At 40.3% G+C, this 21,706-nt stretch overlaps 1 protein-coding gene across 1 annotated transcript in view; it reads right to left on the bottom strand.

The window, feature by feature from the left end:
- LOC111822735 (zinc finger protein 420-like) overlaps positions 1-20,420 on the bottom strand; it is a 54,792-nt gene extending 34,372 nt beyond the window's left edge. The window contains exons 1-7 of the mRNA XM_023742137.1: positions 20,370-20,420; positions 20,121-20,206; positions 10,215-10,394; positions 8,927-9,077; positions 6,346-6,980; positions 5,377-6,264; positions 5,149-5,208 (exon numbers count right to left, since the gene is read on the bottom strand). Coding sequence (XP_023597905.1) covers positions 5,149-5,208; positions 5,377-6,264; positions 6,346-6,980; positions 8,927-9,077; positions 10,215-10,248 — 1,768 coding nt within the window. The 5' untranslated portion in view covers positions 10,249-10,394; positions 20,121-20,206; positions 20,370-20,420. The remainder of the gene's footprint in view (positions 1-5,148; positions 5,209-5,376; positions 6,265-6,345; positions 6,981-8,926; positions 9,078-10,214; positions 10,395-20,120; positions 20,207-20,369) is intronic.
- Positions 20,421-21,706: the final 1,286 nt, after the last annotated feature.

The following is a 21,706-nucleotide window of genomic DNA, read 5'->3' as shown; positions in this document are numbered from 1 at the left end:
TCTGTTTAAACCTCTTCTTGAGTTCTCATAATAGTGGTCTTATACAATATTTGCCCTTCTGTGACTAAATTCACTCAGCATAATGACCTCCAAATTCTTTGATGTTATGTTTCACGGCTTCATAGTTATTCTTTATCGTTGTGTAGTATTCCATTGTGTGGATATACCATAATTCATTTATCCATTAGTCTGTTGATGGGCACCTAGGTTATTTCAATCTTTTTGCCATTGTGAACAGTGCTGAAATGAACATGGGTGTGTATGTATCTATTCGTGTGATGGCTCTTATTTCTCTAGGATATATTCCAAGGATCAGGATAGCTGGATCACATGGTACTTCTATTTCTAGCTTTTTAAGAAAGCACCAAATCGATTTCCAAAGTGGTTGTACCATTTTACATTCCCACCAACAGTGTATAAGTGTTTCAGTCTCTCCACAACCTCTCCAGCATTTATTATTTTGTGTTTTCTGGACTAATGCTAGCCTTGTTGCCGTGATATATCTCACTGTAGTTTTGATCTGCATTTCTCTAATAGCTAATGACCATGAGCATTTCTTCATGTGTCTGTTAGCTGCTTGAATATCTTTTTTGGTGAAGTGTATGTTCATATTCTTTGCTCATTTTTTAATTGGGTTATTTGTCCTTTTGTTGTTGAGGTTTTGCAGTATCTTATAGATTTCAGAGATTAGATGCTGATCTGATTTGTCATAGCCAAATTTTTTTTCGCAGTCTGTAGGTTGTATTTTGTTTCTTTCGGTGAAGTCTTTTGATAAGCGTGTTTGATTTTTCAGAGCTCCCATTTATCTAGTCTCTCTTCTGGTGCTTTTGCATTGTTTTTATGGTTCGTATTGTGTTTATGCCATGTATTAGGGCTCCTAGCGTTGTCCCTATTTTTTCTTCCATGATCTTCATCGTTTTTGATTTTATATTTAAGTCTTTGATCTATTTTGAGTTAGTTTTTGTGCATGGTGTGAGGCATGGGTCTTTTTTCAGTTTTTTTCCAGATGACATCTAGTTGTTCAAGGCTGTGACATGTTTCTCCCACACAGCAGCTGGTGAGTTCCTACCATTGACCTTTCAGTTAGCAGCTGAGTGCTTTAACACTGTGCCACCAGGGTTCCTTCAGAGACTAGGCTCCATAAAATACTTGTCCATAAACAGAAGGGCTTTAAATGGCTAGGACTTGTATCGCTGATATTAAACATTTGAACCATATGTTTAAAACTGAAAATTTTCCATCTACATGCAAAAAGAAATATTAAAGACTTTAAGGGGTTTGTTTTCTTCACCATTTGATGAGCACTGCTTAACAAGATACTGTTAGGTGAACTATCAGGATATTTACACATGGTTATTAGCCAAGGAAGGAGCCCCAGTGGCATAGTGGTTATTAAGCACTTTGCTGCTCACTGAAAGGTCAGTGGTTAGAATCCACCTAATGCTACAGGAGAAAAGACCTGGAGATCTGGTCTTGCAGATTACAGCCTAGGAAACCCTATGGTGCAGTTCTATATGTCCTATACGGTCACAGAGTTAGAATGGACTCAACAGCACACAACACTGATCAAGGACATTCTGAGACAGAAGTGCCCACCAGCCCTCCTGAGCTCTACTGCACATGTGCAGTCTTTGCTAATATCTATGCCTTCGCCTCCTCTATACTATGAACTGAGACTGATGTCCAGTATATATTAAGTGGGAAAAAATACATTTATGTGAAAACATGATAAATAACCAACATACATTCGTGTATGTATTTATGTGTTCTGGGGGAGGGATCTTTCTGAGAAACACTAGAAGTTCACACAGGAAACAAAATGGAAATGGTTAGGAACTGGTGGTGATACTAACAGAACACAGATGCTATAGGAGGTAGTCAACCTACTGAATGTTTTCATATAATCTTCAGTTTTGAATCGTGTGAAAGTTTTATATGTTAAAGAAATACTTTAAAATGAAAGCAAACCTTAAAATTGAATGTAAACAGAAGTAAAATAACATATTCAACTGTCACTGTTCATTTGTGAGTTTGACATACTGTGGTGGCTGGCATTTTGCTGATTCAGGAATCTACACCACCACTATTTCAAATACCAGCAGGGTCACCCATGGTGGACACTTATTAGTGGAGCTTACCAACTTCAACAGCCTAGGAAGAAAGACCTGGCAATCTACTTTAGAAAATCAGTAAACAAAAACCTTATGGATCACAACAGAACACTGATATAGTGCTGAAAGATGAGCCCCGTGGGGTGGAAGGCACTACTCAAACATACCAATGACCATGAAGATGGTACACAAACTGGGCAACATTTTCTTCTGTTATGTTGGAGACCAAGGAGCCCTGGAGGCACAATAGTTTAGCACTTGGCTACTAACCAAATGGTTGACAGTTCAAACCCACCCATCAGCTCCATGGGAGAAAGCCTTGCAAACTGCTTCTGAAAAGATTACAGCCAAGCAAATCCTATGGGGCAATTCTACTCATAACATGGAGTAGCTAAGAATTGGAATCGACTCCATGGCACACAACAACATAAATAAGGTCACCATGAGCTGGAGTCAACTCGATAGCAGCAAACAATGTCAATATCAAACTGATCACATAACCAGGCACAAGAGAGTTTGTGCTCAAGCCAATGTTTAAGCACAGTAATCTTGTGTTAATATCCTTAACGTAAATGTATAACCAGTAAGTACAAAAACAAAGGTGAAAAACTCAGTACTTCACAAAATAAGTTTTTTAGTCAGTTCTATTAGTATTGACACTGAAAGTATTTGAAAATTAGGAACCAAAAGTTTTATTAAAAGGGAAAAGAGATGCAAATATAAAATAACAGAAAGTGACAAGATTTGCCCATTTACATTTACCTCATGAACGTTCCTTGCTTCAGCCTCATAAAGCAGCTGTGAGCAAACATTTCTAAAAACCAATAGATCTCTTGCTTAAAACCCATCTTCCTGCTTGATTTTTGCTTTCCACCTTCAAATTAGTAAGTTTCCAGTGCCCTATGACACTCAGAACTCATAAAAAAACCTCTTGCCTCACCTTACCCTTTAGATTTGAACTCAGACTTATCCTGAGGTGTCTTTCCTAACGCAACACGCTGAATAAAGTCTAGTTTGCCTACTTAACATTATCTGGCACCGATTTGTATATTTAACATTGTCCAGCACCATTTCTTATACATGTGTATATATATATATACTCAAAATCTTAAATTTAAATATATATTTATATAAGTGTATATATACATATGTATTTATTTATATTTATATAAGTATCTATGTATACATTTATATATACATATAAATATAATATATATAAGTATATATATACACATATAAAACCTTAAATTTGTATTATGAATAACACAATAAACTTATGATGTAAGAAATTATGTACTTTACATGCTCACTGACAGACCGAGATAAAACTGACTCAGTGGTAACAGATTTTGGTTTATCACCAAGCCCATGTATTGCACACACCTTGGTTTTTAAAAGGAACCACAGGTTTGGGGAGAAAAAGTTGATTTCAGATATGGAACAGGAAAGTACAAACTGTTCCAGGGACTTCTTTTACATACAAACACTAATAACGTTGTGTCGATAATTTATGTGGTTGGTGAAACTAAGAAATTGAATAAACTTTAATTTTTGTTAATTTAAATATAAAAATAAATTTGACTCAATTATTGGAAAAGTATGCTTGGAGTAACCCGTGATTGTGAGCCTACTTTTCAACAATAAAATTCATGAAACATGCTCATTCTGGATTCTGGAAGATGGAGTAAAAAAAGGAAACGTAAAATGTCTCATAAAGAAATTTATATTGATTACTTTAGTTAATTTCATATATAATTTTACCTTGATAATAAATGGACATATTGGGTTAAATAAGATTTTTATTAAAACTTTCACATTTACATTTTTAAATGTCTAATACAGATACTAAAATATTTTAAAGTACGTCTTTGACATGCATTACGTTTCTATTAGAACTCTGCAAGACTCAATGTCTGTTACAAAAAATACAGAACACAAGGTAAATAAAATCTTAATAAAACAAATACAGTAAAACCTGTGAGAGCTGGAATGCGATGGGAGTGCCCTGTTTCACCAGGTCTTGCATTTTTCCACTTTTGATTGGATGCTTACCACTTTTCTTTTGCTCTCTATTAAGAATCCTAGATCATAAACAACCCGTGAGTTTTTCTTCTCTGACATTTCTGACTTCCACAGGTTTCGGCTGTCACAGGTTTGACTGTATCAGAATGCTGAACATTTTAACATTTTACAAGACAAGCAGAAAAATATTCTGTGCAAGACCGATCAAAAAGATGTAGAAATAAAAAGGCAACATGGAAATATGGTTTGGATCCTAACTTCAAAAAACCCAACAACCATAATAGATAATTTATGGACAACTGGAGAAATTTTCATTTGTTGTGAGAAACAATGAAGATCTGGGTTGTTCTGGTAGGAAACTGACCTTATTTGTAGGAGCTTAAAGGGTGAAGTGAATGTCTACAATTAAGTATTGGTTGTTTCATCATAATAATTCATATACACGGACAAACTTCTTACATTTATAAAGCCTCTCTAAGCCATAAATTTTTATGATTAGTGAGGTTTGAGGAATCACAAAAGAATTTCCCACATTCCATATATTCAAATGTTTCTCTCCAGGGTGATATTTTTTGTACTCAATGAGGGATAAGAAATAACTAAATGCTTTCCTACTTTCTTTACATTCATGAAGTCTCTCCCACTGTGCGGGTACTTATCTTCAGCAAGCACTGAAGACTAACTAAAGGCTTTCCCACATTTCTTACTGCAGGCCTCTCTCCACTGTGAATTCCTGTATGTCTAGTGAGGTTTGAGGACTGACAAAAGGCTTTGCTGCATTACTTACATTCAGAAGGCCTCTCACCACTGTGAGTTCTTTCATGTGTAATGAGTAGTGACGACTGATTAAAGGCTTTGCCACGTTCCTTACAGTCCTAAGGCCTCTCACCACTGTGAGTTCTCATATGAGCAGTGAGGTATGAGGACTGACGAAAAGTTTTGCCACATTGCGTACATTTATAAGGTCTTTCTCCACAGTGAGTTTTAATATGTGCACTGAGGTTTGAAGACTCACTAAAGGCTTTGCCACATTCCTTACATTCATAAGGCCTCTCACCACTGTGAATTCGTATATGTGAAGTGAGGTGTGAGGACCGACGAAAGGCTTTGCCACATTCCTTACATTCATAAGGCCTTTCACCACTGTGAGTTCTCATATGAGCAGAGAGGTGTGAGGAATGATGAAAGGTTTTGCCACACTGCATACATTTATAAGGTCTCTCTCCACAGTGAGTTTTCATATGTTCACTAAGGTTTGAGGAGCGACTATAGGCTTTGAAACATTCCTTACATTCATAAGGCCTTTCACCAGTGTGAGTTCTTTTATGTAAAGTGAGGTACGAGAACTGACTAAAGGCTTTACCACATTCCTTACATTCATAAGGCTTCTCACCACTGTGAGTTCTTAAATGTATAGTGTGGCTTGAGTAGTAACAGAAGGTTTTGCCACATTCCATACATTTATAAGGTCTGTCTCCACAGTGAGTTCTCATATGTCTGGTGAGGTTTGAGGAGCAACTATAGGCTTTGCCGCATTGCTTACATTCATAAGGTCTCTCTCCACTGTGAGTTCTCATATGTCTGGTGAGGGGTGAGGACTGATGAAAGGCTTTGCCACATTGCTTACATTCATAAGGTCTCTCTCCACTGTGAGTTCTCATATGTCTGCTGAGATGTGAGGACTGATGAAAGGCTTTGCCACATTGCTTACATACATAAGGTCTCTCTCCACTGTGAGTTGTCATATGTCTGGTGAGGTGTGAGGACAAAATAAAGGCTTTGCCACATTCCTTACATTCATAAGCCCTCTCACCACTGTGAGTTCTCATATGAACAGAGAGGTGTGAGGACTGACGGAAGGTTTTGCCACATTGAGAACATTTATAAGGTCTCTCTCCACAGTGAGTTCTCATATGTTCAGTGAGGTTTGAGGAGCGACTGTAGGCTTTGCCACATTCCTTACATTCATAAGGCCTCTCACCAGTGTGAGTTCTTATATGTAAAGTGAGGTATGAGAACTGACTAAAGGCTTTACCACATTCCTTACATTCATAAGGCCTCTCATCACTATGAGTTCTTAAAAGTATAGTGTGGCTTGAATAGTAACGGAAGGTTTTGCCACATTCCATACCTTTATAAGGTCTCTCTCCACAGTGAGTTTTCATATGTCTGGTGAAGTCTGAGGAACTATAGGCTTTGCTGCATTGCTTACATTCATAAAGTCTCTCTCCACTATGAGTTCTCATATGTCTGCTGAGGTGTGAGGACTGATGAAAGGCTTTGCCACATTGCTTACATTCATAAGGTCTCTCTCCACTGTGAGTTCTCATATGTCTGCTGAGGTGTGAGGACAAACTAAAGGTTTTGCTACATTCCTTACATTCATAAGGTCTCTCACCACTGTGAGTTCTCGTATGTATAGTGAGGTATGAGGAGTGACGAAAGGCTTTCCCACATTCCTTACAAACATAAAGCCTCTCTCCACCATGAATTCTCTTATGTATAGTGAGGTTTGAAGAATGACAAAAGTCTTTTCTGCATTGCTTACATTCGTAGGATTTCTCTCCAGTAAAAGTTCCCGCAACAGTGCTGAGGTAAGAGGGACTACAGGCTTCTCCACATTCCTTACACTGATAGGCGCTGCATCCAGAGTGAGATGTGATATGATGCTTAAGTGATGAATGATTCATCAAGGATTTTCCATACTCAAGACATTCAGAAGGATATGCTTGCATAGGAGTTCTTTTCAGCACAGGAAGATTTGGAATCTGGCTGAAAATCTCATTGTCTTCATTATTTTCACAGAGGTTCTCTAACCAATGCCTTCTGTTAAAAATAGGCAGCATGCTGTTGGATACAAATTTACCATTTCACCATTACCATACACATTAAACAAGTATTTTTTTGCTCTATTAAGTGTCTGTTTCATAGATTAACTCATTTAGCAGAAATGCTACCCTTATATTGTTTCTAAAATGTGGTGCTCTCTAACAATTGTATTTAAGTAGAATGTTTCAAATATTAAATCTCACTTCAATTTATGAAAATATTGTCCTGTAGAAATTCTGTGAACACACATTAGAGCAGGTTTTATATACGCATATAACTGGATGGCACAAGTTTGTACTGCCATATATGTGTCCGTGTGTATACGTATATATATAATTGTTCTTGTTAAGTGCTGTTGATTCCAGCTTAGTGACTCCATCTGACCAAAACGCTGGTGCTTCAAACCCACCCAGAGGCACTGCCAAGAGTCAGAATAGACAAGCCACCAACAAGTTTGAGATGCACGTGCACACACACACACACACACACAGACATCCTTACTCCTTACTTATCAACTAACATTATCTGACATTTCCCATTTGCGACAACAGAAAAAAATCTGATTATTTTGCACATTAATGAGAAGGGTCTCAGAGTGGCCTCAGAGAACCTGGGAAGCACTACCTCACACCCTCCAGTCCCTCCTGCTGACAGCGTTGCCACATCTAGCTCCTGGGCAGGGCTGGGCTCCTCTGTGACCACCGCCTCTAGGTAGACACACAGGCAGTGCTCATCCAGCAGGCACCTCTTCTGGGTTCCTATCTCCTTTGCTACCTGAGGCCCTGCAACTCAAAACTGCTGTGGGGTGGAAAGGCAGGAAATAAAGTGCAATAGAGAGGGTGTTTGGAAGAAAAGCTTTCGAGTTTAATGAGATCCCAAAGTGAGGTGAACTATGCCTGAAGCCTCCACCTCTGTGGGGCTGGTTGCATAGCCAGGCTCACAGCTCCCTTGCAAAATCCCCAAGCCTTGGTTACTCGCCAGGCTTGGAGAGCAGAGTAGGCTCTGGGATCTGGAATGCAGGGCTTGTAGGGGTGGGACTGGAGCCCTGGAGGCAGTGCCACAAAGGGAGCTCTGACCCAGCATAGGAGGAAGGTGAAGTGGTTAAGCCGTGGGCCCTCCAGTCATACAGCCTGGCTTTATCCATCTTTGACTCCTCCAAGCATTCTTACTCATAGAGGAATAACTCATAAATGACTCATCACAGCAATGAGTACTTTAGTAAATCTTAGCTGTTATGTCTATGATCATATTTTCTAAATAAAAACTGGACAAATGGATGGTCTGAAAACAGAAACAAAAAATTCATTTTCACATAATGCCCATTTTTGCAAAACTATCTGATCTTTTGAACCTAACCATGTTGAAAAGTGAGGTGTGTGTGTGTGTGTACACACATGCATACATACATACATATATATATGCATAAAGACCCAGGAACCCTGCTGGTGCAGTGGTTAAGCACTTGGCTACTAACCGAAAAGTCAGCAGTTTGAACCCACAAGAGGCTACGTGGAAGATATGGTAATCCCCTTCCTTAAAGATTACAGCCTTGGAAGCCCTATGCAGCAGTTCTACAGTATCCTACAGAGTCGCGAAGAGTCAGAATAGAGTCAACAGCAATAGATTTCTATATATAGCGTGTGTGTGTGTACACGCATATGTATATATGTGGGTGTGTACATTTGTTAAGTGCTGTTAATTCCAGTTCACAGTGATCCCATAGGACAGAGGAGAACTGGCCCATAGACTTTTCTTGGCTGTAATTATTACGGAAGCAGATCGCCAGTTGTTTCTCCCATGGAGCCCGTGGATAGGTTTGAATTGCAATCTTTCAGTTAGAGATCAAGTGCTTAACCATTTGTACCACCTGGGCTCCTTAGGTATATAAATATATTTTAAGGTCATTATACCTTCTTAAGATTCTCTCATGAAGCACTGCTGTCTCTCCCATAACTGCCACTCACCTCACATGTGTTTTCTGATTGTTATCCTGATCTTCAGTGACCGGCAATTCGCAGATTTCTCCTACCATCGAGGACCAGGTATCATTTTTCATGAATCGTACCATTATATTTTCAGTGGATAGCCTTTCTCCATCAATAAGGTTTCGAGAACCTGACCCAGTGATTTAAGGTGAGGTTCACAACATGAAACAAAAAGGAGAGAAAATACTCAGAGAGAAAATGTAGCTGTGAACAAAGAAAGCTTCTGATGCATTTTGCTGTTTAAATACTTTGGCAATGTTGAGAAAACAATTTGCTAGGAAATACTTCCATTAAGACTGAAAGTGATGGTAACATAAATAGGGTGTAATTAGAAGAACAAAGTAGAAAGATATTGGACACAATGCACCTGGAACATTAAGAGAGGAAAAGGGGACAGTCTTTCTCCATGAACCACGCGTGTTAGGATTGATCAAAGTCAGAAAAGCAAGCTCAGGTATCTGTGAAGCACACACCCCTAAACCAAAGAGACTTTTTCTAATTGATTTTTTCAAATCTCATTCCCTCCATGCAGGCCCAGTCCTTCAAACGATTCTTGCCTCCCAGTGGCTCTGACACAGAGATCCTGGACAAGTGCTATCTGCACTCTCCTCAGGTCTTTCTCTTTCTACTCTGGGAGAACAAAGGGGTATAGCTGATGTGGTATTCATGGAGAAAGACATACTATTAGGGAAGACAGGGAGGAGCAATAAACATTTCCCTGACACCGGGCCAATACTTTGGTCCTCAGGGTCTCTGGTGATGGGCAGGTGTGAATTCATTTGTAGCAAAATAATCATGTCAAATTTGTAATAAACAAAGACTCTTTGCATGGTCCAAAAATATTCTCTCTGTGTACCAAAGAAACCCCTGAAGACAACACTCACATTTACAACATTTAAAGAGCCTTAAGGCTTTTAATCACAATTGAAATGAGAAGTCGGTTTAATACACAGACCTCTGTATTCATGGGAAACCAAGATATGCATGTTCCAAAGAGCAAATGACCATACTTGTCTTATTTAACAATGTTTTCCCATTCCTTAGCCCACAGAGTGGAGTAACATCAATGGGAATGACATATCTGATCACAAAAAAAACTTAAAAAACCAAACAATGAAGAGCTATGGCTGCTAACCAAAAGGTCGGAGTTTAAATCCACCAGGCACTCCTTGGAAACCCTATGGGGCAGTTCTACTCTATCCCATAAGTCGCTATGAGTGGGAATTGACTCCACGGTAAAGGATTTGGGATTTTTTTTTATCCATACCTACTGAGGCCAGGCTTCTGAAGATTTCCATCATCACGTCTCTGTAGAGTTGCCTCTGAGAAAGATCCAGCAATGCCCACTCTTCCTGAGTAAAGTCCACAGCCACATCCTCAACAGCCACTGAGTCCTAAAAATTCCCACATATTCTGCTTCAGCAAGGTACCACATACTCCAGTGTGTCTGAAAGGAAAGGTGAGGCTGACAGTCCTTGGGAACTGAGATTTCATGGGGATTTGACACAAGTTTTGTGTTCTACTAAGGTCTACTCTAGGGGTTAGCCATCAGCCTCATCCCTTCACTGTCTACATTCACTTCCTCATGGACTGCATCATAACAGACTTAATCCTTCCAAGGCAATGAACTTATCTCTCCATAGTCTGACTGTGACCAGTTGTAGTCTCATTCCTCTCTACCTTTATGGTCTAGAACAATCAGAACACATAGCATTTCTCACTGGAGAAATCCTCTACAGTGAAAGCCCTATTTCCACACTCAGGTCATGCCTTTCTTGTTGAAAAAAAAATTCACCTCCTTGCACAGGACCCAGGAGAATATTTAACAAAACATGAAACAGAGTGAAAGCAGGATGAAATGTTAACAAATGGGGAGCACTGCAGGACTGGCAGTTTTTCCTTTTGCCCCTCACCAGCCATGGGGGGCCCAGTGGCCTGCACAAAGGGGCAACCCAACCCAAGGCCCTGAGCTTGTCATATTTTCTTAAAGAACTCCAAGTGATCAGGGGCTGACGGGTCTATCTGTTGAAATGAAATTATTATTTTGAGCAATTGCAAATTTTTACATGTCTCCCACCTACTTTTCAATAAGTCTGCAGGGGCACTGGCATGCCCTCTGTCCCTTCATGGAGACAGGCAAGGGTATTCAAAGGTAAATGGAAATCAGCTGAGAGACAGAAAACAAGAGAATCTCAATATCATCACAATTTTCAAACTCTGAGACCCAAAGCTACTGTACAGCAATTATGACTCTCCCCTTCAACAGACACCCAGGCACCCACACAAACACACAATAATGTCACAAGATGACAAAGAGCCCCATCTTTAAAGAATCAGAATAGCATGTCCTTATCTTTGCTGACCATGAACAAGAGGTTAAGATCCACATTTTCTAGTAAGTTCACTGATGTGTGGAGGATTTAGCTGTTACACTACTTGTGCACCCTAGGAAAGAGAGACTTACACAGCAAACCTGTGGATGCTCCACTCCAAAATATTCTCAAATTTGTAGCCCTTGGAAGGCACACGAATATGACCACCTGAACCCTGACCACTGGCATCGTCTGGGCTGCAGGACTGGCCTCTGTGAAATAGTATCAACCCTTTAGCTCCCCACATGTAGTGAGGACACAAAAGGCACTTCTGATGTTACAATTTTACTGAACAGCTGAACAACTGTAGAACAGATAGTCTATGGGGTGAAGTGAGCTGTCAAGGTCACTCCTAATCAATCCTGGTATGACAGCATCAGAGCAATCTTTGATCCAGTGCCATAGTCAAAACTCTCCTCCACTGCCGTGCAGCAGGTCACATATTTTAAAGCCATCAAAAACACTAACTTCCATTCCTACAACATATTCATGATAAAATGTTGCATTTATGGAGCAACGACAATATTTGAAGGGATATGCAAAAAGTTTTCAGCACACTAGTTCATTATTCCTCATGCATCTCCTAAGCAGATATTGCTTCAAATGAGTTATAGCATGGAAAGTTACAACTAATCACTTGCTCAATGTTAACCAAATGGTATGCTGCTGAGCCAGGGTCAGAATGCAGGCCAATATGCCAAAGCCTAAATTCCTGACAACGACACTTCTGTGCATATGCCTACAGTTTTCTTGTTATTCTGGCTGTTAATCCTCAATTACTTGGATGGTCTAGAGCCCACAGGGTAGTGGGAACAGGAGACGAAGGAAACATCCTATGCAATTCAGACAACATGGATCTCCTTCTCCTGGCAAAGCCCAGTGTCTCAGGCAAGACTACTTCTCTTCAGACCCTTTGTAATAATGGTGCAGCAGAAGCAGTGTCTGTCCTTCTACACCTTCACAAGAGGGAATGAGAATCAAGAACAGCCCAAGGCTGATTCCTATGAGGCAGAGGTCAGACATGCCTCCTCTTTCCACCATCTATGCCAATTCTGATACCAACCATCCCTCCCAGGGTATTCTCTACTTCTCTTCTGAGTTTCGTAATTCACTGCAATGGCCACACGGAACTCACAAGATACTCAAGATTACGGGGTTTATTAGGGACGTAACTGGTTACAATTCAGGCTCAGGAAGGCTCAGGATACAGTTCTTCCATCATGACAGTCTCTTCTCAGCTGTGCCCGCCAGCCCACTTCTCTGTGGCACCTTGTCCTCTGCCCTGCTCGGGCAAGTGTTACAAAGCCCCTTTAGCTCTTCCAGTAAGTTCCCTGAGCTACCTCAGTCTGCCCAAAAGCCTAGGCCTGAAGACACTCAGCTCTAGCTTTCTGGGTCAGCAAACCTAGCTCCACCAAGTGCCCGGAGGCACCCTACTCTGCCTGGAAGCCTCCTGCCTGGAGGCACTCAGCTGTCTCGCTCTGTAGGCTAGCAAGCCCACCATGCTGATCTCCTGCCAGTCTATTGATTTTGCTGCCTCTGCTGTTGTCATTCATCTGCTGCTGCTTCTCACCATCTTACCATCTTTGGTGTTACTCTTTCTGTCTCCTGAGTCTAGGATAGTCTCAGCACAGGGATCCCAGGTCTAAAGGACATGTTCCACTCCTGCTTCTACTTCTTCGGTGGTGGAGAGGTCCTCTCTTTGCACCTCTGGTATGGCTCATTTTAAGTGTAGCAGGATGGCAAAGCTGACCAATCCCCTCATTAGGGTTCCATATACCTTATTAACATGGCCCCACCCAATCACTTGGAGTTACAAAGACTATGGTTAGAAGGTCCATATTAAGTGATTCAATGCACCACACCCTTACATCTAGCTCTGTCATTTATTAAAACTATTTAGGTAATATTGACACAGAGCCTACTTCACACAGGCAGATACAGCACTGAACAAACCAGAAATATCCAGATACACACGGATTGTAACTTCCTTGGGTATGGGGAGGAAATAAACGAAATATCTCGAGTTACCTGGGTGACACAAGTAGTAAGCGTTTGACTGCTAGTCAAAAGGCTGGTGGTTCAAAGCCACTCAGAGGTTCCTTGGAAGACAGGTCTGGCAATCTGCTCTGACAGACCAGAGCCTTGAAAATCCTATGGAGCTCTGCACACATGGGATCACTATGAGTCAGAATTGACTCCACAGCAACTGTTACAGATGGAATCTTGTCTCCAAAAAATGTGTGTCAACTTGGCTAGGCCATGATTCCTAGTATTGTGTGGCTGTCCTCCATTTTGTGATCTCATGTAATTACCTATGTGTTGTAAATCCTAACCCCTAAGATGTTAATGATAGGATTAGAGGCAGTTATCTTAATGAAGCAGGACGAAATCTATAGGATTAGGTTGTATCTTCAATCTCTTTTGAGAAATAAAAGAGAGAAGCGAGCTGGGGGGGTGGGGGTACCTCCTGCCACCAAGCAAGAAGAGCTAGGAGCGCAGCACCTCCTTTGGACCTGAGGTACCTACACTGATAAGCTCCTAGACCAGGGTAAGACTGATGACAATGACCTTCCCCCAGAGTCCACAGAGACAGAAAGCCTTCCCCTGGAGCTTGTGCCCTCAATTCAGACTTCTAGCCTCCTAAACCGTGAAAGAATAAACTTCTGTTTGTTAAAGCCACCCCCTTATATTTCTGTTATAGCAACACTACATAACAAACGGAGCAACTAACAACAATATAATGTCATGTGGTGGTAAGTTCTATGAAAAATGCAGCATGGTCAGGGAATAAGAACTAAGAGAAGCGTATTTATCTTTAGTGAATTAGTGCAGGGAAAAGCAAAATAATCATTTTAGGAGACACAACCTAGTGAAACCTGGCTTAGTAAGGAAAAATAAATACATTGTTAATTCTAAAAGGTTGTAAGTGCTCTGTGATGATTTTGCAAACACTCATATATATTTCAGATGCTCGACTTTAACAACTCCCACTATAGGAGTAGAGCAGTGAAAGAGTGCCACTGACTTTAAGGGGTTGGAAAGGGAAGATACACTGGTTATTCACAAAATAAAAAGATCATTAGCAAGAGATAAACTGGGTCACTGGAAGAATAAAAGCAGCATGAATAAATACTATCAAGAAAGTAAAAGAAAACAGACAATACTAATTTTACAAAACACAAATGAAGACTTTCAGGTTTTGGTCTGATACAGAGTTTGGAAGTCATCACTCCCATCCCAAGAAAAAAGCTGAACATACGAAACCAAGGGTTTGAGGTCATAGGAAAAAGACTGCCCCCCAAATTGGCAGTATATATAGGCAGATACAGAAAATCATTTCAGGGTAGAAGCCCAGGAGCAGAGTGCCTATGTGTCCCTCCAGTTCTGGGGGCAGTCATTTGCCCCGAGACCTCCATAGCCTAAATAACTGAATTCATTGAAAACAATGACCAGAGCTAAGACTTGAAAGATGCAAAGGAATTACCAAAGGGACAGCTGAGAATAGACTGTTCCAGGAGAAGAAAATGCCAGAGCACAGGCCAGCAGGTAGGAGTGTGCCTGGTATATTTTAGGGAGACCCAAACTGCAGCATGACCAGAGCAGGGTGAGATGCTGGAGAGTAACAGTAGAGGAATTTGGAGACGTGACTGCAGCCAGTGGGCATATCATGTTGTGGGGAACGTGGTTGCTTCTGAAAAGACTCCGGCTTCTCAGCTGAGTGAAATGCAAAGCAATTTTACACCTTTGATCAGAGATGGAAAATGATACGACAGCTCTTAAAGAATTTAAAGAACCTGTGTGTGGGGGCAAATGTAAAAGCTGGGAGATAAGTTAGAGGGTTCTGGCCATAATCAGATAAGAAATGATGAAAATAGACATAAAGAAAATGTACATTAAAGAATATATGTGCTAAAAAAGTCAACACTTCTAGCAAAAGTAGGTAAAAAACAAGGATATCCATTATTTTGTTCCTATTCAATGTTATCGTAGAGGTTGTAGCCAATACTTACCAAAAAAAGAAAAAGAAAAAAAGGTAAAGTAAGAATGTTAAAAAGTAAAAACACCCTAATCTATATTTTCAGGTTAAACAACTGTATATGTAGAACCCCAAGGATGGTACCGATGATTACAGTGGTAAGAGTATCCAGATTACAAAATAAATATCAATGTTAAGGATTATTTTAAATATTTTCTTTATATACACTAACAACAAGCAGTTGAGAAATTAATTTTAAAAACATTCATATATTTTTAGTCAGGGTAAAATGTATCAAAAGGAGTATAGTTAATAACAGATTCTAGTGAAAAAATTATAAAACATTACTAAATGACCACAAATAGACTGAAATAAATGAAAAGATAGTGTACGCTCTTAGACAACCGTTCTCCACAAATAGATCATTATTTCCAATGCACATCCATAAAATTCCAACCAATGTTATTTTTTTGGACTTCACAAAAATTCTTTAAAAATGTATATGTAATTGTAAATGTCCACAAATACCCAAGATGTTCCAAGGAAGAAGGCCTGGGCTTGTCCACATATATCATATATATAATTGTATTTTTATACATTTATTTTACAAATGAGCTATAGTATATTAGAAAAGAATGGTATCATTATAGGAATACATAATAGACGAACAAAAACAAATAAACAAACATCCCAGAAAAGGCCCATCAAGATCTATAGAAAGTTGACACTGTAAGCTCTGCAGGGCAGTGGGAGAAAGCACTCACGATTTAATATTTGGGGGAGAATCAAAGAACTGGAGTCCCTGGGCTGTGTAAACGATTAAGTGCTCAGATACTAGGAAAAGGCTGGAGGTTGAAAGAAAGGTCTGGTGGTCTACTTCCCATAAATTAGCCACTGAAAATCGTATGGACTGCAATTCTACTCCGAAACACATGTGGTCGCCATAAGTCAGAATCAAGTAGAAAGAAAATGTTGGTTTTTCATCAAACAATTAACTAATTGGAAGAGTCATTTCCTATGTACTCCATATGCAAAAATCAATTCCAGGAAGATCAGCTTTAATTATGAGAATGTAAAATTATAATACTTTCAGAAGTTATAAGGAAGTGATTTTACGATATCAGAATAGAGAAAAAATCTTAAATAAGAAGATTAAGACATAAGGGAAAAGACTGACAAATTCAACCATATTAAAATTTACAATTCATCAAAGGGCAGCAAAAATGAGTGAGCAGATAAGTTACATACTAGGGAGAAAATTTCCAAAGTTTATTAAAAAAAAACCAAAATCACTCATTGCCATCGAGTCGATTCCAACTCATAGCAACTTTATAGGATACAGTAGAAATGCCCCATAGGGTTTCCAAGGAGTGGATGGTGGATTCAAACTGCTGACCTTTTGGTAGGCAGCTGAGCTGTTAACCACTGTGTCATCCTAAAAAGTCACAGAGATGTAAGAAGTGAGAAATATGCACACTCTTTTCAGTAGTGAAGTAGCGTAACGTACTTGAACTGTAAACTAAGATATCGTTTCAGATACTGCTTATAAGAGCAAAGATTACTTATTAGATAAAACAAACAAAAAACCATTGCTGTTGAGTCGATTCCAACTCATAGTAGCCCTGCAGGACAGAGGAGAACTGCCACATAGGGTTTCCAAGGAGTGGCTGGTAGTTTCGAACTTCTGACCTGTTGGCTACCAGTAGAGTTCTCAACCATTGAGCCACCAGGGGGCTCCAATAAGCAGACGGAAAAAATAAGATACATATACATATTTTGTGGGAGGGAAAATTTGTAAAATACATCGGCTCTTTCAGTATTTTTGAACTTGGCTATGATGTGCAACTCAGAGATTTTCCCTCACTGGAGAATGACTGTGCAAGAGCACTTAAGAGTTTGGAAAGAGAATGAAGAGAATAAGAGCAGCAATATTCACAAGAGCAAGAGTTACAGTTGAACCACATGAGTCCTGTAAGCTCTACAACGGGTAAGTAAATTCTGGCCCATTCATACAATGGTAGTTTGCATACATAGCAAGGTGGGTAGACTAGACCTACAGACACCGGGATGTATTAAACTCAAAAGCATTGTGAGGAAAACAAGTCACAGAAGAACCCAGACACAGGAATAATTAAATTTACAGAAAACTCAAAAGAGATAAAACTAAACAACATAGACATTATGGATTAAGACTTGGGTGTCACATTTAGCGATACTTCTTTAGATGTAACCAAACACCCCAAGGGATTGGTTTCCTGGGATTGAAGGATTAGGACCATAGTCTTGTGGGACATCTCGGTCAACTGGCATAATGTAGTTCACAAAGTTTATGTTCTATATCCTAGTTTGGTGAGAAGTGTCTGGGGTCTTAAAAGCTTGTTAGTTGCCATCTAAGACACAACTATTGTTCTCTACTCCTCTGCAGCAAAAGACAGTGAAGGAAACCAAAGACTCAAAGAAGAAATTAGTCTACAGGACAAACAGTTTACATGAACCACAGCCTCATTTACCCTGAAAACAGATGAACTAGAGTACCTAGCTACCACTACCAATCCTTCTGATCAGGGTTACAATAGATGGACCCTGATAGAATGGGAGAAAAATGTGGAATGGAATCTCAAATTCCTAACCAAAACAAAACCTAAACAACAACAAAAATAAAACACATTTACTGGACAGGCTGGGACGGGAGGATTCCCCAAGAATATCACCCGGAGATACTCTTTAAACCTTGAACCGAAACCAGCCCAAGGTCACCTTTTAGCTAAATAATACATTGGCTCACATAATAAGAGTATCACCTGTGAGTACTGTGCTCCATTAAAAAATCAGCTATATGAGAACAAACAGTCAGCAATTATTTTAAAGTAAAGATAAGAATTTAAGGTGCAGGGAAACTAGACTAATGGAAAAGAAACAAACAGAACAGAAATATTGAGAATGTTCACAAATTGTGAAGAATGTAACCAACGTCACTGAACAACTTGTATAGAAATCGTTGAATGGAAACTTAAACTGCTCTGTAAACTTCAGTTAAAAAAACAATAAATATTATTTTAAAAAAGAAAGACCTGGGAGTCAAAGCTATAACAGATATAATGGTTGTAAAAATATTACAATGCTCAAATGCAGATAGCAATAACCTCCAGGCAGGAGGTAGATGATATCAGGGTGGGAAACACTGGGAGGCCATAAAAATGACAAGGTCTATTTATTATCAGGAATTCAGATTCCTACTAGTTAAACTACACAACAGTTTATGCACTCGTTTATGATATTGTTGACAATAAAAGCTTAAAGCAATGGCTTAAAACGTAAAAGAAATACAATTTTCACCTAATTTTACAAAGTCATGTGAAAACTCGTTAATATTGACTTAATTTGTCTCAGTTCAGAAGGGCTTAAATGTCTCAATGTTTAATACCTGGATCTTAGAAATTTACATTTATATTCACTAGAGTAAGCTTTCTAAGAGTAAAATACTGGACGCAATCAAGTGTCCCTTCGTGGTGGTACGGTCAAAACAATAAACAAAGATCAGTCGTATACAGTATTATGGAGTTTTACAAGAAATTAGATTTAAGCTCTCTATGTATTGTTACAAAAACTCCAGGAAAATGTGTTAACGAAAAAGCAAGCGTAACTTCCGAGCTGCCTTTTGTGTAACAAAGTAGGAGAAATAACGTGTTCTACTTTCGAATTTTTATTCTTTTCATTAGTTAAAATAGGCATTCCTCTGTGTTTGAGAAGTTTATATCCATTAAATTGAAAAATTCTCAGTAGAAACACAAACTGATCTAGAAATTTTCTTCCAATGAAAACTGTAAACCCAAAAAGTTAAATACACTATCTCATATATTGAGCTTTTCTAGGGAAAAAGAACAATTTTAGATTCCCATTCGAGACTGTGGAGAGCAGTTAAAAATTACAGGGACTCACTACCAGCTCTAGACAGAGATGGGTGGAAGGACAAAGACACAAACTGGGGAAACATGCTTCCCACACACCAGAAAGCCTCAAAGAGCATCCTTCCAAAAAGGATGGATCTGGAGACCCCACAGATGATCGAGCTGGACTCACTGAATTTTGCCTCATTTCACTGGTGACTTCATGAGAGGACCAAGCCCTAACCAGGACCCCATTAACAGGGCCTTCCGCTACCAACTCTCTCCCTGTTTTCCACCACATTGCAGTGTGAGAGGGGAGCCACAGTTATACAACTGCACAGAAAAGGCTCCAGCGCTCCGATGAGGCCACGAAAACTGTGTGTAGGGATGGAACAAGGATGGCTCTGGAGGATCTGGGGCTCGGTCTCCTGAGCCAGAGCTGCTCCGTCTTCAGACTCTGGTCAGGAGGTTCTGTGATTCAACAGAGAGAACCAAGGCCCAGAACAGTGATGTTAATGCCCATGATGCATTACAGTCACAGAAGGAATGTGGCCCCAAGCATCCAAGGCTTGAAAACCCACGTGTGTAGACGGAGGACCCAATGACAGAGGAGCAGGGCACCAGGATGCCTCTTAGGGCTCAGCTCCATCGTCTCCTTTGCCACCTATTTACCTCACTGAGGAACCTCAAGGCCTGGAACTCACACTACTCCAATAATTCATATCCAGCCTCACCCCTTAGAGTAACAGTACCCCAGTTCTCTGTAGTACGCACCATTTTCTGGCTTCAGCTTCTGGAAGTCTAAGTGAATGTGCTCTCTAAGCCCAAGAAGCCACTTCAGGAAGAGGGATGGCTGGGGAAGCAGGGCTATTAGGCAGTTTGGAGGCAGATGAATGATGTCTGGTCCACACACCAGTCAGAGCAGTTAAAATCCTTACTTGTGATTGCATAGATGTGCAAGAAGGGTGCCCTTGGTCCCCAGCTGCCTAGGCAGGACTAACTCTCCCTGTGGCACACCTGGGACCTGAAATAGAAAAAGGAGACAGTGGTGAGTAAGGAGGAAGTGACAGGTTCTTGGCTTCAGCTCTTTCCCTGGACAGGGCCTCCCTCCAGGCTCAAGGCCATGCTCCACTCTGAGGGCCTTTGCACTTAAGGCAGATCCTGCTCCAGCCTTCCAGAGCACACACTTGCATTCTTGATGAAGCTTCACAGGCCTCTTTCTCTGGCCACAATGTCACAGAAGGAGGTGCTTCCTCATCCCAGAGCACAAGAGGCATCCAGGCCTGCCCAGATTGGAACACGTGAACCTGGCTTCCTCCATGGTGTCAGGAGTCCAAAGCTTAGGTTGAGGGTTCACCTGTAAAGTTAAAGGTTCACCTTTGTAGAACAGCCCACACACTTTGATATCAACGTTAGTGGATTTTCAGGAGAATATATTTTTAAATTCAAGCCAATGAACCCATCATGCGTCATTGATTTCTAACTATGTGCAGTTGAAACTCTTCCGTTGTGCTTTGTTTTTTTAAAACTTTGATTTCATCTATACCATGGTAATATGTCATCAGTATTTTTCCTCTTGATTTTGCAACTAACATTTCTTTCTTCGCCTTGAGTTTTTTAGTTTTTCTTTTTTTTCCTTCACTCTCTATCCATGACACCACCAGTCTTTCCAGTACTGGAAATATTCTCTTTCAACCTCACAATAAGCGATCAACCAATAAATCAGAAAATCACTAAGTTTTCTCTAAGGAGCAGCCCCCCACTTCTCTTCCGGTTTGTTTCCTCCCCTCCACCCTACCCAGCTGATGTCTACTGTTTATTCCTTGGTCTCCGTGTAAACATTTTCTCTTTCTCTTCTCTCCCTCATGATCTGTATACCAGTGGCTGCTCTTCAAGCATTATCCATCCTGTTATTAATTTCTCTAACAGCATTCTCTGGTTTTAACTCACATCCATTTCTATAATGGTTATTTTCACCATAAACTGGGAGCTTGTTTGATATAGAGAATCTCAATCCCAACCCAAGATAAAAATCCACATTTTCACAATTTACCCTGGGGTATCCACATCCAAACACTCACTGCTCTGGAGCCTGTAACTGAAGGAAGGAATATTCTATCACGGATGTCCTCTCCCAGCCCGCCCACCAGCCCTGTCTGTGCTCCCCATCCCCTGGCTGGCTTCAGCGTCTGGCCTGTGTGAGGCTTATCACCTAAGGTAGATGCCACTCCAGTGACCCCAGGAAAAAAAAAACAAGTACGACTTTTATCATTTTATCTCCTCCTATAACAACAAGTCCAGAGGTTACAGTGCAGGATGTGACAGGTGCCCTGTGATCAGTGGCCCAGGCTCCTGCTTCCTGCCTGCTCTGCCTCCATCACCAAATGCCTGCATTCTCACTGTGGCAGGTGGCTGCTGTATGGGAAAGAGTAAGACTGAAGGATGAGGGCAAAGCCTATTTTATCCTTCTTAAGTTTGCGTTGTTTACATGGGAAAGGATGAGACCCAGTGACTTCGTCTATGT

The sequence above is a fragment of the Trichechus manatus genome, unplaced genomic scaffold (genome assembly GCF_000243295.1).
Source record: "Trichechus manatus latirostris isolate Lorelei unplaced genomic scaffold, TriManLat1.0 scaffold00201, whole genome shotgun sequence".
In the NCBI taxonomy this organism is placed as follows: Eukaryota; Metazoa; Chordata; class Mammalia; order Sirenia; family Trichechidae; genus Trichechus; species Trichechus manatus.
Note: the sequence above shows the minus strand (reverse complement) of the source record. Positions and strands in the feature narration are given on the sequence as shown.